This window comes from Myxine glutinosa, chromosome 8 (genome assembly GCF_964187855.1).
Source record: "Myxine glutinosa chromosome 8, kmMyxGlut1.1, whole genome shotgun sequence".
Lineage (NCBI taxonomy): Eukaryota > Metazoa > Chordata > Myxini > Myxiniformes > Myxinidae > Myxine > Myxine glutinosa.
In genome coordinates, this window is record NC_136268.1 from 49,589,576 (window position 1) to 49,607,698 (window position 18,123).

The window sequence follows — 18,123 nt, forward strand, 5'->3', positions numbered from 1 at the left end:
ATCACAACTAAAAACTCTGATGGAGCATTCAAAGGACATATTAAAATAAGAGTCTTTAACTTCAAACCTCCTGAACCAGAGTCTATAGTTGATGCTGTAGAAATAGTTAAACCTGCTGTTCAAACGTTGATTGAAAAAACACTAAAGGAAATGAAACCACTTAAATTTTATATGGGAGTAAAATTAGAAATGACAAAGGATGAAGGAGTTATAGATGCACCATACATGAGAACTGAGCCACACTTTATATCTTCATATCAAGATTTTAAAACATCAGGAGTCTATGATGAACTTATTAAACAAGAGCAAGATGTGGATAATTCAATCGTAGGAAGTGGATTCAATATAGGAAAAATTATTTACATAGACATTCATATTCTTAAATCAGATCCTCTAAAAGCTTCTTCTTACATTGATTTACCCAGTGTTATCAAAAATAGAAAAGCAGTTATCAATATCAAAAATAAAGACAATAAATGTTTTCTCTGGTCTATTTTAGCACACTTACATCCTCCACATTTTCATGATGAAAGAGTATCTCATTATAAAAAATATGAGAATACATTAAATACGAAAGATCTAAAGTTTCCGATGACTTTAAATGATATTCCTAAATTTGAAAAGATGAATAATTTATCAGTTAATGTTTATGGTCTAACAGAAACAAACAACATTCAGGTTTTAAAGCTTTCTGACAATTGTAAACAAACTCATATTAATCTTCTATATTTTAATTCAGACGAAAATTCACATTATACATACATCAAAGATATTGCTAAATTAATAAAACCACAAGTCTGTAAGAGAACAAATAAAATATATATTTGTTTGCGTTGTCTTAACTTCTTCAATTCACAAGAAAGATTAGATAAACATTCAAATTATTGTGGCGAACATAAATCAACGGTAATCAATATGCCTAAAGAAGGCTCAAAGATCACATTCAAAGATGAAAATAAAAAGATCAAACATCCATTTGTTATATATGCTGATTTTGAAAGTATTTTAGAAAAAATTGATACTGCTTCTCAAGATCCAAAAGAATCATACACAAATAAATATCAAAAACATACTCCTTGTGGTTTTTGTTATTATATCAAATCATCCGTTGGTGATAAATATAACAAGTTAGAGATGTATAGAGGCTCAAATACCCCAGAGGAGTTTGTGAAACGACTAGAAAAAGACTGTGTTCGATTAACCAAGATAATGAGAGAAACCAATAAACCAATGTCCTTAACAAGTAAAGAAAAAAGGGAATTTATAAAAAACAATGTCTGTCATATTTGTGAGGAGAAAATTGGTAAAGGTCTAAAGGTTAGAGACCATTGTCATCTCACTGGTAAATATAGAGGTCCGGCTCATCAAAGTTGTAATATTAATTATCAACTCCCCTCTTTCATTCCTGTCTTTCTTCATAACAACGCTCATTATGATACACATCTACAGACTTGGCATTTAATATGGAATATTTTTTTTTTCTTGACTTGGATTTACTTTCTGAACTCGGTATATCAATCTGGTGAGTTTCTTTTACGCTTCGGTGATTTCTGTGTTAAAAGAACCATGTCACTGATTGTCTGTCGCAGCAAGAAGTCAATAACAGGATTACATCACAGGTGGCGTGACAAAATGTACGGACAGGTACATTTGACGATTGGCTTCACAATCGGGTATATAAGGGTTGTTGCATTCTGTATTAGTGGAAAACAACTGCTGCACATCTACAAAAGTTATTGCCGCTTCCCCTGGAGATGGTCCGTCAACTTGACAATGCTGTTTGTCATTTAGTGGTGGCATTACGAAATTCCGGCATGAAACAGCGTGCTATTGCTTGGCAGTATGGCATCACTCAAGGTCAGGTGTCAAATATCCTGAAACGAAATGCTCAGATGGGTGTCCCTACTTCAATACCGAGGCCAGGACGTCCCCGCAGAACCACAAGGAGGGATGATCGCCAGCTGCACCGGTTAGTCCGCGATGGCCGTACCAAGTCAGCTAATCGGCTTAGGGCTGAGTGGCAGCAACTGACAAATGTGCCTGTATCCAGAAGTCTAGTCAACCAATGACTGGTTCAAGCAGGCTATCGTGCCAGGCGTCCCCTGAGAAAGCCACGTCTGACCAGACAACACCGCCAGCGCCGATTGCAGTGGGCCAGAGAGCACTGTCAATGGCAGCCAGGACACTGGAATCACGTGATCTTCAGTGACGAGTCTAGATTTCTGGTCTATCGTCAAGATGGCCGCGTCCGAGTGCACAGACAATTGCATGAAGCCTACAACGAAGATTGTATAGTGCCAAGAGTCCAAGTTGGAGGTGGTGGGGTGACCGTTTGGGGTGATTTTCATGCAGGGGGAAAAACTGACCTGGTTGTTCTGAATGGAAACCTGAACAAGTTCAAGCACAGGGCCATTCTGGAAGAAACATTGCTTCCATTTGTTCGTGCAGCCTTTCGAGGAAACTTTGTCTTCCAGGATGACAATGCACGGCCTCATCGTGCTCGCATGATCCAACACTTTCTTGCTGACCGTGGTGTAGAGCGTATGGAGTGGCCTGCCATGTCCCCAGATATGAATCCGAAAGAGAACTTGTGGGCAGAATTAACGCGTCAAATCGACAACTTGGACCAGCAGCCTGCCTCTGTGCGTTAATTGCAGCAGGCTATTGTAACTGCATGGCAAGCGATTCCTGTCCAATCCTTGGCAAATCTCGTGAACAGCATGCCTCAACGTGTACGTGCTCTCCTGAATGCTCGTGGGGGTTACATGAAGTACTGAACTGTAATTTTACTCTCCGTAATCCCAGTCGTAATTTAACTGTTGTTTTTGTTAAAAAAAGTGTTGGCTAATGTGCAAAATAAAGAGATACTTCTGGAAAACGCACAGAAGTTTAACACAGTACTGTCCGTGAATTGAGTTCGATATCAGTTTACATCACTTTCAAGGATCAATTTATTTGCTTCGAAATGTCAAATGTGGTTTTTGTTTCTTTTAAAGGTCACATTAACAAAATCTAGAATAATTTCAACATAATTCCAATGAACTTTTGGTTCTAAGTCATCTTGAAAAGTAAGTTCACCCCCACAAAAAAAAAATTCCATATTAAATGCCAAGTCTGTATTTATCAAGGAACTCTCAAAGACTTCTGGAAGTATCTCAGCAATTCCAAACACGGATCAGAAATACATTTCATTCACAAAAACAATTCACACATCTCCTATTACTCATATCAGATTTCTTGATACATTTAAATTCATGGCAAGTCCATTGGTTAACTTGGTTCAAAATCTAAAAGAGTTTCCATGTCTTTCAGAGTATTTTTTAGATAAAGATTTTCTAACACAAAAGGGAATTTACCCCTATGACTATATGGACTCATTTGAGAGATTCAATGAAACACAACTTCCTTCAAAAGAAAATTTCTATAACAAATTAAATAATAGTCATATATCTGATAAAGATTATGTACACGCACAAAATGTTTGGGAAAAAGATAACATCAAGAATCTTGGCGAGTATCACGATTTGTATCTCAAAACTGATGTGCTTTTATTGGCCGATGTATTTGAAGCCTTTAGATCTGTTTGTCGCACTGGATATGGATTGGATCCTGCTCACTACTACACAGCACCTGGATTGGCCTGGAGTGCGATGTTGAAAATGACAAAACAAGATTTGGATTTGATAACCGATGTTGATATGCTTTTGATGATTGAAAAGGCAAAAAGAGGTGGAATTTCACAAGTCTGCTCGAGTAGATACGCAAAAGCAAATAACAAATATCTTCCAAATTATGATCCAACGAAAGAGAGTTCTTACTTGATGTACTATGACGCAAACAACCTGTATGGCTGGGCAATGTCTCAGGCTCTTCCTTATGGAAAACTTAGATGGGTAAAGGAAAAAGACTACAAAAACGTTTTACAAGATGTATGTATCTCTACACAAAAAGAATTGGATGAAGAAAAAGTTGGTTATTATTTTGAAATTGATTTAAAATATCCAGAGGAACTCCATAACCTACACAAAGATCTCCCATTTGCTTGTGAGAAAGAAAGTCCAAAGAAAGAATGGTTGAGTGATTATCAACGATCGTTTGATATAGGTGAATCAACAGAAAAATTACTTACTACATTATATAACAAGAAAAATTATGTTCTACACCAAAGAAATTTGCGACAATATTTATCAAAAGGTCTAAGAGTAGAGAAGATCCATAGGGTTCTAAAGTTCAATCAAAGTCATTGGTTAAAGGGGTACATTGATTTTAATACACAAAGAAGAACAGAGTCAAAAACAGATTTTGAGAAAGACTTTTATAAATTGATGAATAATGCGGTCTTTGGTAAGACTATGGAGAATGTGAGGAAAAGACAAAATATCAGATTATCAACATCTTGGGAACAAGCATCAAAATTAATTAATAGACCGAGTTTTACTCGAGCTGAGGTCTTTACTGAGAACTTTTGTGCGATCCATTTGATTAAAGAGAGTATTGAAATGAACAAACCTATTTATATTGGAACAACAATTCTTGATTTATCAAAGTCATTAATGTATGATTACTTTTATAATAACTTGAGGAAGAAATATCAAAATGATGTTAATCTACTTTATATGGATACAGATAGTTTTATTTTGAAAATTAATACCAACGATGTTTATTCAGACATGAAAAGAGACATTAATATCTATGACACGAGTAATTACAGTCCAGAGAGTGAGTTGTTCTCTTCTAAAAATAAAAAGGTGATTGGAAAGTTCAAGGATGAATTAGGAGGAAATGTTATGAGTGAATTTGTGGGATTGAGGTCAAAGGCTTATGCTTATAAATACATTGTGAATAACGTTGAAAAGACTGATAAGAAGTTAAAAGGTGTAAAGAAAAATGTTATTAAAGAAACAATAAACTTTAAGGATTATTATAACTGTTTAACAACAAAGAAAGAAGAGTTTAGAAAGATTAATGGAATAAGAAGTTATAAACATCAATTATATTCAGAAGAGATAAATAAGAAAGCATTGGGGGCTTTTGATGATAAGAGGTTTATTTTAGAAAATGGAATTGATAGTCTCCCTTATGGTTATATAAGTATATAAGTGATAAGATATATATATAAGTGATAAGATATATATAAGTGATAAGATATATATAAGTGATAAGTTAAAAAGGGGGGGGGGGTTGGGGATTTTAACGGGCTACCGCCGCCTTTTTTACTATTATATAAATGATAGAACCAAGTATCAACCAGACTAAAGAGTGGAGGTGTAATCAACCTTGGTATATAAATGGAAAACATAATGAATGTGAAAAATATCAAATAGGTATAATTGAAAAGGCAACTGGTAAAAAAATTCACAAAACAAATAAGAGAATTAATTTAAATACCGGTGAATTGGGTAAAAAAGATGGAAATATTTTTGAGTGGACGGAAAACTTTGATGGTTGTCAGGAAAATATATACTTTAATTTTAAAATGGTATGTGGCACTGGAGGTGCTCAAACAAGAACATTGAGGGAGGTTTACCATTTTATCTTAGCTCAGTTAAAATATCTTAATAAAGAACCAAACTCAAACATATTTTTTGTTAATATATTAGATGGTGAAGAGAGTGGCAAGAGAATTAAATTATTTCCCACGCATAAACAAATATTTGTAGGGTCGTTGTTTGAGTGGGTTATATTCACCAGATGATATTAAGAGTAAAAGGTTAAAAGGTCCATGAGGTCAGAAGGATCACAGGTGTTTAAGTGGTCTAATGAATAAGGCTAACATGTCAAAAGGTTAGAAGGTTCGTAAAGAACAGGGTGAGAGAAATATAGGTGTTTAGGGGCAATGAGGGAGGGAAAGAATTAATATGGAAGTGAATGGGTCAATGTTTGAGTGGGTCAAAGATTAATCTGCCAGATGATATGTAGAAGAAGGATGATAGGTCTATAAGAGAAAACAAATATTTGTAGTGTTTGAGTGGTCTAATGAACAACATTAAGGATAGGTACTACAGACAAAAGGTTCATAAAGATGAGGGTGGGAGAAATAGAGGTGTTTATGATTTTTGAAAAAGACAAGGGGGTAAATGACATTAGATAGGGATTTCCCATGTTAAACGGAGGTGTCCCAGAAGCAACATTATTACACTACTCCTATATGTACCGTACCGTATTGTTGGAAGAGACGTAACGCTGATGCTTTCGATATTTAATGGTCATTTTAACAATCTGTTTGTGTTTCACACTGAATGAAAAACGTAAAGGTAGAGCATGGCGATTGTGCTATATGACAGGTTCGACGATATGTTCGGCATGAACGGCATATATATCAACATGGCGGTGTGTGGAGAGTCAGCCGCTGCAGGGCTGTAATGACATCAGACGTAATCACATCACCCTGTCATGTGACCAGATTCTCAGCTCCGATTGGTATACGTTTGAGGGGACATACATACATACATACATACATACATACATACATACATACATACATACACTGTTCTAGACGGCTCTGCCCGATGGGCTACGCTGTAAAAAAAAAATTAAACAAAGGCTTTATTTTGTAGTGGACGAGCCCATGCCTTCAGTCTCTTCGCTGGCGGGTTTAATCAAAACACATAGGGTTGCAATCCACAAGCATTAAATGTCCATCTGTGAATTGCAATGAGGACGCAAAATGAAGTAAAACACATGAAAAATGATCTTTTATAACACGTCGTTGTTATCTATGTGCTTCTTCCATTAATAACTAGTATTATATATTTTTATATGAACGAGTATTATTATGAACTAGTATTATACATTTTTCTAATGTTCCGAGAAGTATTAGTACATATAATTTTGAGTGCTTCTTCCGTTTCAGTCATGCTTTATTCTAAAGGGTCACTGCCATCGTACCGTTGTTAGAACCACGACATTAAAGCTTCAAGTCCTGCTTCTTCCTCTTCACTCCCCTGAAACGAGGGCTTTTAAAACAGGCATATCTGGAATTAAACGGATAAAAATTTTGTTCCAAGTAAATCTATTATTAGTTCTCCAACCAAGTAAATTGATTTTACTGTTCTGGAACATCAGGAACCCTTTTGATTTTCAAATACAGCGTGACGACATACGGACAGACGCTTCTTTATTCCACAATGGAAATATAGTGATATACTCAACAATGAAACCGGAAAAGCACCTTCAATAGCTTTCAATGGCCAAACTACCGTCAATTAAAGAACAACTTCTTAATGTTCAATTTTCATCTCACTATTTTACTCGTTTAAGTGCCTCTTTCAGTAAACACTAAAGAAAAGCATTTCTAATTTTAATCACATCTGTTGTTTTTGCATTCAGGCTGAAGAAATTAAATTGCAAGCTGCTGTGATTTGTTTGCATGGTTGCTGAAGATCTCATCTTGTAATAATTTTGCATTTCTCCTAACATTTGGCACAATTAATTTTAATTGTTCAGAGGAAAAGAGAAAAATAAATCCCAATATCGAACAAAAAAAAACCAACAAATGACTTAAAGCCAAATCCTCGACAATTTTTGTCTCATGAACAGAAGATAAAGAAATATAAATGCTCTGTTCAACGTCTACAAGGGTACAGTGACTGACCAGTTTCCTGCTTTAATACAGATGCCAAAAACAAAGAGGGTGGCAAAGTGAGACAAAGAGGGTGGCAAAGTGGGGACAGTCGAACGGCAAATTATTAGGAAATCCCTGGTCAACATTGGAAAAAATAAAACATGTTGAAATTTAGGCAACTGGCTGATGTCGATGTTGATAATTGCTGAGGAAGCACTGGGTGGTTTGCCATTGCCTGCGTTGTTTATCCAACGCTCTATGCTTTTAAATTCTGAGTATCAAGCAAGGAAGCAGCACGCACCATTTTAAAAGTCTTTGGTATGACTCGGCCAGGGTTTGAACTACCGACCTCCTCGACTCAGGGCAGATGCTCCAAGCATTACATCACCAAGTCTGGTTTTTGATTTATACATACAAGTGCAACAAAAAGTATAAACAAACTGCAGTCTAAATTAGATGCACTCTCATCGTCGAACAAAATCAAAATGGACCTCAATCAAAATAAACCCAACGAGCAACGGTACCTGCCCTATGGGCGGGGCTTCAATTGGGAGAACCAAATTAAAAGGCAAAATATCAGAAATTGAAGGCTTTTTTATTTTAAACGATTCATATAAACATCCGTTAAATCATATCACACACAAATCATCAAAATATAAACAGTATTTGTAGAATTTCAATAAAAGCCACATCACTGTTCATATTGGTAAATATTATTCCATCGTTTTTGGAACAACTGGAAAATTGGAAAATTTGGAAAAAAATTTGGAAAAACAATGCAACCTATTTTACTCCAGGGGGTCCCAGGATTTCCCACCCAAAATTTTGTTGCGATCAGTTCAGTCGTTTTTGCGGTACCTGGGAACAGACGGACAGACGGACAGACATTTGGTGAATTATAGCAAGACTAGTGTGGTCACAGGTGGGAATCCCACAGGCATGGACGTGTGTGACATTTGGACATCTTCATTTAGTTGCTGCACATTCAGTTTTACAAAATGGTTACTGGCCATTTATCAGATCCACAAATGATGTAATCTACACAATGTATTTACTTCTGATAACATGTGAATGCATGTGCATGCACATGGGAAATACAGATTGAAATGTGTCATTACATCTCATGTCAAATGTGAATTCAAGAGTTCAAATCCTCCCCCTCCCCGACCCCATACCTCCCACATCACGCACACTGCGCCAGGGAGTGGATCACCCACAGGGGAGTGGATCACCCACAGGGGAGTGGATCACCCACAGGGGAGTGGATCACCCACAGGGGAGTGGGTCACCCACAGGGGAGTGGGTCACCCACAGGGGAGTGGGTCACCCACAGGGGAGTGGGGCATACACAGGGGAGCGGGACGGACACACAGCAGAGTGGGTCACACACAGCGGAGCGGGACGGACACACACAGGGGAGCGGGACGGACACACACAGGGGAGCGGGACGGACACACACAGGGGAGCGGGACGGACACACACAGGGGAGCGGGACGGACACACACAGGGGAGCGGGACGGACACACACAGGGGAGCGGGACGGACACACACAGGGGAGCGGGACGGACACACACAGGGGAGCGGGACGGACACACACAGGGGAGCGGGACGGACACACACAGGGGAGCGGGACGGACACACACAGGGGAGCGGGACGGACACACACAGGGGAGCGGGACGGACACACACAGGGGAGCGGGACGGACACACACAGGGGAGCGGGACGGACACACACAGGGGAGCGGGACGGACACACACAGGGGAGCGGGACGGACAGACAGGGGAGCGGGACGGACAGACAGGGGAGCGGGACGGACACACACAGGGGAGCGGGACGGACACACACAGGGGAGCGGGACGGACACACACAGGGGAGCGGGACGGACACACACAGGGGAGCGGGACGGACACACACAGGGGTGCGGGACGGACACACACAGGGGCGCGGGACGGACACACACAGCGGAGCGGGACGGACACACACAGCGGAGCGGGACGGACACACACAGCGGAGCGGGACGGACACACACAGCGGAGCGGGACGGACACACACAGCGGAGCGGGACGGACACACACAGGGGAGCGGGACGGACACACACAGGGGAGCGGGACGGACACACACAGGGGAGCGGGACGGACACACACAGGGGAGTGGGACGGACACACACAGGGGAGTGGGACGGACACACACAGGGGAGTGGGACGGACACACACAGGGGAGTGGGACGGACACACACAGGGGAGTGGGATGGACGGACGGACGGACGGACGGACACACACACACACACACACACACACACACACACACACACACACACACACACACACACACACACACACACACACACTTTTAGTGAATGACATTTTTAAAGTCTGCGTTGACGTTCATCAAGCCGTTCATCGACAGTCTCGTTCATTTCGGGAATGTGAGTTTCCACACAACGCATGAATTTTCACGATCCCCAAGAGGAAGAGGAGGAAGAGGAGGAAGAGGAGGAAGAGGAAGTGTCGGCACGTAATCATCAAATGGCAAGTTAATGACATTTGTAAAATTAAAATTTTCAAATAAACTTATTTGAAGTATATGTACGCATAACTTATCAAATAAGAACGAAGAAATACTGTATCTCTTCGCATTTTCCTGTTTGCGTCATCTTGGGAGGTGTAAGATATATCGATTCGTGAAAAGCCACGATTATTTAATACATCTCGGCATTTTCCTGTCTGTGGCATGCTGGGCGGTGTATGTTACATCGTGGCGCGATTTTTTATATATCGCGGCATTTTCCCGTGTGTGCGTTTATTTTTTCAATTATTGCTGAAACAGAGTCTAAAACCATCGATAAAAATGAAATCAGATGGTGAATTCGAGATAACATCGTGAGGGTGGGTGACTCAATGAATGGGGTTTATTTTACAGACCTTTGAAAATGCATTGCGTTCTATAAACGGAAACTTTCATCTGATTTTCTTCCTGTTTTTTTTCAACCGAGTCTAAAACTATGTTAGCGACTAGTACATGGGCTTATGTATATTTGTGGACCGTTTTGCTAGATTCTTGGCAACTAGGCTTAAATCACTCTAAATAGCATATAAAATAAAAAAATTGCTGTTGCCAAATTTTCACGACATCTTCATAGCGGCCATCTTGGATTTCAAGATGGCCACCATTTCGGACCTATTTTGCCTTATATCTCACTTATTAATCAAGGTATCAGCACAAGAATAGTGTCCTTACCCACATTTTCGGGGTCAAGGAAGACAATGGTAATAATCAAATTTCAGCTGGATGGCCAACATCTTTATAATTTCAAGATGGCCCCCATTTTTTAATCTAGTTTTGCCCCAACTCCAGGTCAAAGCCATACTTTAAAAGGTTTTCATGTATATCAGGTTTAAATATAAATGTCCTGGTATTGAATCTATTTACTTTTACTCACAGGTACTTACATTTTTAGATAATGGTTATGCCTAAGTCACACATAGGCGGATTTGTCGGCGACTACTGGCGACTGGAAAAATCGCCACCACCCGCCGACAATCGTAATGAAACCGTAATGGACGGTCGCCTGTAGTCGTGGTTATCCTCCCCAGGTCGGCTGCAGTCGGCAAGAGCCGTAAAGGGGCCAAATATTTTTTTAAATGTTTAAAAACGGCGCGCTCAGTCGCACTCGAAAAAAATCCGCCATGCTGTCGTGATGGAACCGCCATGCTGTCGTCGGTATCCGTAATAAGAGCGTAAAGCGGGCGCAACCCAGTCGCTCATAGTCTTCCGCAATCGCCCCACCAGCTAGCACGGCAGAGATGCGAATGCCATACGGCCTTCCTGCGGCATCTTCCCGACTACGGGCCGACACTGTTGCGGCTGCATATCGACTACAGAAGAACTACCACGTCTCAACTGCGGCTATGGGAGACCGACGACGACAGCAGTAGGACTAGTGGCGGCCGAGTTACGGCCATTGGCGACAAAGATACGACTGCCTGGCGACTGCATTACGACATACCACGATTTTCAGGCCAGGTATAAATAGGGGTGGACATTTCAGCTCACTGCAGTATGGTCAAGGTCTACCAAGGGTCTCTCTACCACCATCTATCATGGATGATGAACATAGGATGAAGCTGGTCCTTCTGAATGACTTGGCAGCACTGGACCAAGATATTGCTGCGAATGACCTACTGCTGGCTCATGCTGAGCTCCATTCCATGGCAAGACAGGATGGTGTGAGGGTCTCCGTGGAGTGAGGTCATGTGGTGCCGACAAGGATATGGCTTTATTGTTTGGACTTGGGACTTTTGGGAACTTTATTTTTGGGACTTGGTCCTTTGGCAACTTTATTTATTGGACTTGGGACCAGTGGAAATAATGTGTTGGACTTTCTTTTCATTCTCTCTCCCTGCAGAAAAGTTTGATTACATTACAATGATACATCTTTGTTATTTGTTATTGCACATCAAACATCTTTATGCTTCATGTCATAAATCATTGAAATGAATAAAGGGAAATGTAAAATAGAGAAATAAAGATTTAAAAAGTTGTGTGAATCGTCTCCAATCGCCGGCGGTCTTATTGCAGTCTTGCGGACGTCGGAGTAAACCGCCACCCGGCCCCAATGCAGTCGCCGCGATCCGCCATCGGTCGTAATCTAGCCGCCAGACTGTCGCCACGCTGCCGCCGTGCATCCGCAATGCAGTCGTCTTCGATCTTCAACAGTCGCCATCCCACTCAGGGTGTCGTCGCAATGCAGTCGCAATGTGGCCACCTGCAGTCGCCATACTGCCGCCTGACCATATTTGACCACCCGAAATCGCCAGTGGTCGCCGAAAAATCTTGATCGCCGGCAGTCGCCAAAATATCCGCCTATGTGTGACTTAGGCATTAGGATTGGATTGGGAGGGGGTGGATAGGAGATGGGGGGACAGGGGAGTTCTTCTGCCAGATCCACACCCAAATATTATCTAAAGAATCAAGCTACCGTACATCTAGTTTTAGTCAAATATTATTCCTGAAACTGTGTTGGATGACTTTTTAACAATCTTTATTCTTTTCAGATGTGCAGCAGACGACCTTGAGAAGTTGCATTCTTGGATAACTGTGGAGGAAGAACGACTGCCGGCATCATGACCACGCCAGAGGAACCTGCTGCTAAAAAGAAGCCCATTGACTTCAGTCTTTGTTTGCTATGCCAAGGGAAGAAATACATAAAAAGGAAAGTGCTCGAGCCTTTAAGCACAGCACAGGCAGATACATATGAGACATTTTTGCGAAATCTCACCAAACGAGATACATACAGGAATCCGACATATGTGGCCATAAATCAAAGACTGCAAGGCTTATCCGCTGGTGATCTGATGTCAAGAAAAGCATTATGGCATCGGAGCTGTTACGGTATGCCGACACATATACAGCATATTGAACGTGATAAAGGACGATATGAACAAGCCACAAGTCAAATGGACACTCGTGTTCTGACCGGAGGTAAGAAACGAGGAAGACCATCAACAACCCCTATTCCAGAGGAAGCCTCCTGTTCAGCACCAGCAGAAAGGCAGACACGGTCGACAGTACCATCATTCTGCCGGAATATGTGCTTTTTCTGTCAGACTGAAACAGGACAAAAAGACCGGGACAGAAGAGATACGCTGTGAGTGTAGAAGCAAAGATATTGGTAGGTCAGTTAAACAGATTGTGGAAAACAGTGACAACAGTGTCTGGAAACTCAACCTTGCGGACTTTCTCGTTGAGGGAGATTTTCTTGCAAGGGACATAACCTACCATAAGAGCTGATTGACCTCCAACTGGAGTCGCTACGTGCAAATGCCACAGCACAAAAATTGTGCAGGTGACCAAAGTGGTGATGCGGACTTAGGACAGAGAGAGAGATTTGTATCAGCTGAAATTGAGTTCTTCGCTGAATTACAGGATTGCATCGATGATAGACAGTTTGTCTCAACACCTGAGGCTGATGAGGTCTACAGTAACATGATGCGGGACTATGGTATTCAGAATCACAGCATCACCAGGGGCAGGCTGTTACAGAAGATCCGTGAGAACATTTGTTGTGATATTACCGATGGTCAAGGCCAAAAACCTTCTGTCATTCATGGCAAAAAGGCAAGAAGGACAGCAATAGATGCTGCAATTGAGGTGATTCCTAAAGCTGTGGAGGAAGGAATTCTTAATGCAGAGAAATTCGGACAGGAGGCTTACAGAGCATTTGTAGAAAAGAGAATAAAGGGAAACCAAAACCTGTGGTCGACAATGACCAAATTGAAATTGCCATCTTGGAATTCGGTTGGCAAAGACCTGTTGGTGAAAACTGGTAGTGAGGTAGTGGCACTGAAAGTGACGACATCCCTGTTTGCTCGACTACTAGTCATTGCAAGGTCATCGAGGGAAGCAGTGGATCTAGAGGAAGTGGTAGGGGCACATGAACTGTCCAATACCAATAGAACTCTTCTCCAGCCAAATGGAATGGTCCACCCCACCACCGACAAGAGCAAGATCATATCACTCCTGGAGGGTCTTGTGAAATCCAGTGATGACACAAACTCAAGTGACCATGCTGAAGAACTTGCAGAACACCCTGAGAATGTGCAAGAAAGACCCAGGACATGCTTAATTGTTGATGGAATGGCGCTATTGCAAGAATTAATGAGTGTCAAGAAATTTCAGAACTGCAAGGAGCTAGGCACAGCATATGTACAGCTAGCCGAATGCAGAGGACGTGCTTATGAGCAGCTTCGGGTTGTGTTTGACAATTACACAATTGATGCATCATTGAAGGAAGGAACAAGGGAACGTCGTAGAGGCAAGACCAAGGCAGTGAAAAACTATATTGTTGATGAGCAAACCAAAATCAAGGACACCAAGTCATTCCTTGCTAGTAATGTCACAAAGGATTCACTGACACTCTTCCTGGCAAATAGATTGATCAACAGTAGATCCTCCATGCAGATTGTAACGGTGACAAGGAGAAGTGTCCAGAGCAATTTTGAATGTGAAATTGCTAAAGAGGTCAGTAGCCAGGAGGAAGCCGACACACTCATGATTTTGCATGCAGTGCAACTTGTGAAAACAGGATTCATTGTGAGTATCTATTCCCCAGACACAGATGTGTTGTTACTTGCTCTACGTCGAAGTGATGACCGAGGAAGTGATGCTGCAGTTATCATGGGCACTGGAAAAAACCGTCGGAAAATCTTACTAAGGCCAATCTATGAACAGCTTGGTGCTCAGAGGGCAAAAGCACTTGTTAATTGGCATGCTCTCACCGGCTGTGACACCACTGGCCACATTCAGGGCAAGAGTAAAACAACTTGCTTCAAGGCATTCACTGAAAGTAGTCAAACAGTAGTGTCAGCAATTGCTCAGCTTGGAGAGGGTGATAAACCATCTGATGCTGTCCTAGAAGGATGTGAAGAGTATTTCTGTCGCCTCTTCTGTCCGAAAGGTGTCACAATAAGAAGTGCTGCTGAACTACGATGGCACCTATTCCGCCAGCTGAAGGCTGATCAGGGAGTCGAGAAACTAACACCAACTGCTGGTGCCTGGAAAGAGCATGTCCAGCGTGCTCATTTGCAAGCACACACGTGGGCACAAGATCTAACTCTAAATCCAACTGTGATCGACCCAAACACCTTGGGATGGGAAACTGTTGGAGGCGAATTGAGACCAGTCCTGACGCAGGTTGCAATTGCTCCAGCCTCAATTCTCCAACTTGTTCGCTATGGCTGTGGACGAGCTGCAAAGAGTCCTAGCAAATTGTGTTCACACAGGTGTTCATGCAAAGCTAGGAATGTAGTCTGTACCGAATTGTGTAACTGTGATGCTGATTTGGAGAAATGCTGCAACACTGATGCCCAGCCTATTGGGAATGACATTGTGTTTGATCAGTAGAGAGCCCGTCGTTTGGATTTTTGATAGTTGTTTGATGAAACAAACTGATTAACAAACTGTAGCATTGCTTTCAGAAAAGGCTTAAGTCTATGATGGTTGCTAGCCACCACAACTAGTCTTCATCAATTGTCTCAGACGAAGACACAAGGCTATGTTTGCTCATACTTTGATTAAAAATGGCGGCCATCTTGAAATTATAAAGATGTTGGCCATCCAGCTGAAATTTGATTATTACCATTGTCTTCCTTGACCCCGAAAATGTGGGTAAGGACACTATTCTTGTGCTGATACCTTGATTAATAAGTGAGATATAAGGCAAAATAGGTCCAAAATGGTGGTCACCTTGAAATCCAAGATGGCCGCCATGAAGATGTCGTGAAAATTTGGCAACAGCAATTTTTTTATTTTATATGCTATTTAGAGTGATTTAAGCCTAGTTGCTAAGAATCTAGCAAAACGGTCCACAAACTTTGGTTTCCCAACATAAGCCCATGTACTAGACTGTGAAAAATGAAATGAGATATCGAATTTGAGTTGAAATAAAACTGTGAGAGAGAGCAAGACACCACGGGCCTAACAAAACAGGCCTCAAATCTATGCAAGGAAAGAAAATGGTGGATATTTGTTTTTGAAGCCTCTTCCAGAATGGGTGGAGCTACTCTCTCAACAGAGTAAGCCCCCACCCCCCGCCCCCCAGACAGATGCCCGACAGGATCACCTACGGCTAATATAATATAGATGATACTCTACCCAATTATTAACCCAATCCAATGATATCCCCCAATCCAATGATATCCCCAATCCAAAAATTAACCCAATCAATGAATGATACCCAATGAAATGAACCCAATGAAATATACAAAAAGTATAAAACAACTGCAGTCTGAACTAGAACGCCACTCAGTAGGGCGCATACTCCTGCCGTGGGTGGCCGCTGCTGAGCCCTATCTTCCAATGGTAAAAAAATCCTTCAAAAAATTCCTGTATCCAGAATAATATCCTGAGCTTCACCAAAAACTAATCAATTCTTCCTTATCCCAAGGGCAATCATCCCACCAACTTTCATCCAAATCCGTTCAGAACTTTTCCAGATATCTTGTTCACGAACACACGAACACACTCGAATGCATTACTCCCTGGTGGGAGTAATTAGATGCACTCTCATCATCGAACAAAATCAAAATGGACCTCAATCAAAATTAACCCAATGATACTCTCCAGTTTGCACAAATCACAAAGCATTCCACAGTGAGCTTACTAATCTTCACTCCACAATCCTGTAGATGCAAGAAAATATTTATTTACTTTCACATACCTGGTTCAACTAGCCGGATGAGCGTTGCCCCAGGTGACATGTTGGTGTTCTCCATACCCGCAGCTTTTGATTTAGTCAGAGATGAAGCCTTGAAATCAAAACTGGCAGCAGAAATTGTCTGTGAAGGTGATAGGTTAAAATGTGCTGCACTTTGTTGGGAACTTGATAAACCGTGGGTAAAAAGAGGCTTGGAATGAGGAGGCGAGGAAGTGTCACTTGACCCTTGACCGAACAGAGTTTTAAGCGATTCGGTTCCAAAAATGAACTTTGGTGGAGAAATGACTGTTTTGGAGGAAGGAGAAAGATCAGTTGAATCAACACCTGCAGTTGAATCAACAGTGCCTTGGCTGATTGTTAGAGTATGATCTGTAATCTTCCTACTTTGCTCCTCCAGTTGATTCTTTACTGAATCATTGATTTGGGGTGAAGCATCTGGAATTGCTGTGAAACAGTCCATCAGTTTTTCTTGCTGGATAGCCTGTTTCGCTTCCTCTATGGCACAGCGGAAGGCAGCTGCAGTCTCGACTTGCTTGAATCGCACTGCCAGTTGTTCCAAGCTCACCTTTCCATCCGAAGAATCGTGCGCATTCCAGACCCAAGCACTAGAAAGAAAAATATAATAAAATTGTGATACTTCACTTTTCGGTACTAATGCTACGCCTTCATTTTCAACTTTTAGTAGCTGCACCACAAAAAGACACCCAAGTATCAGGTGTCTTCTGGATTTGGTGGAATTTAAAATACTCAACATTATTGACATCTACAGCAATAAGGCCGAAGCACAGAGACTGTTGCTCTCACATCGCAGACAAATTGGTCTACGTTGTTGTACCGCCTCCTGTCATGTATTAATCCATCGATTGTTCTCCCAACTAACTCTCCGACCTTCCCCACCTACTCCAGGATAAATTGATGAACCACAGCCAAACAACGCCCTCCCAGCCCTTCCCTCCTCCACCACAAAAAAATGAGAAAAACGTCTTACATCTACTCCTTTCTCCTGTTTGTTAAACTGCCTTCCAGAGACTTAAATACCATTCTTCCCTCAAGAGCTTCAAGCATGCGCATTGCACCACCATCTTTCAAGCTCCAGCCCTACCATGCTCTTTTCTACATCCATTAAACCTACCCAACCCTCTTACTTGCAGGTTTCTGCTTCCTCCTCTTGTCCTGTATGTTTTGCTTGCTTGTTGTGCCTCACTGTGGCCCCGTGCCACAATTACAGCACATTGCCTTTGACCCACTGAAACCCTGCTCTTCCATGAGCATTTAATTTTTACATTAAAAATCTCATTACAAAAGCGCAAACGTACATGGTTATGCTTGTTTGTTTACATGCGA

At 41.6% G+C, this 18,123-nt stretch overlaps 1 protein-coding gene across 3 annotated transcripts in view; it reads right to left on the reverse strand.

Moving 5' to 3' along the window:
* The window catches only part of RANBP2 (RAN binding protein 2), a 239,538-nt gene that overhangs the window by 78,439 nt on the left and 142,976 nt on the right, over positions 1 to 18,123 (reverse strand). For all 3 annotated transcript variants that reach the window (XM_068124437.2, XM_068124434.2, XM_068124436.2), the window contains exon 22: positions 16,783 to 17,384. In XM_068124437.2, coding sequence (XP_067980538.2) covers positions 16,783 to 17,384 — 602 coding nt within the window. The remainder of the gene's footprint in view (positions 1 to 16,782; positions 17,385 to 18,123) is intronic.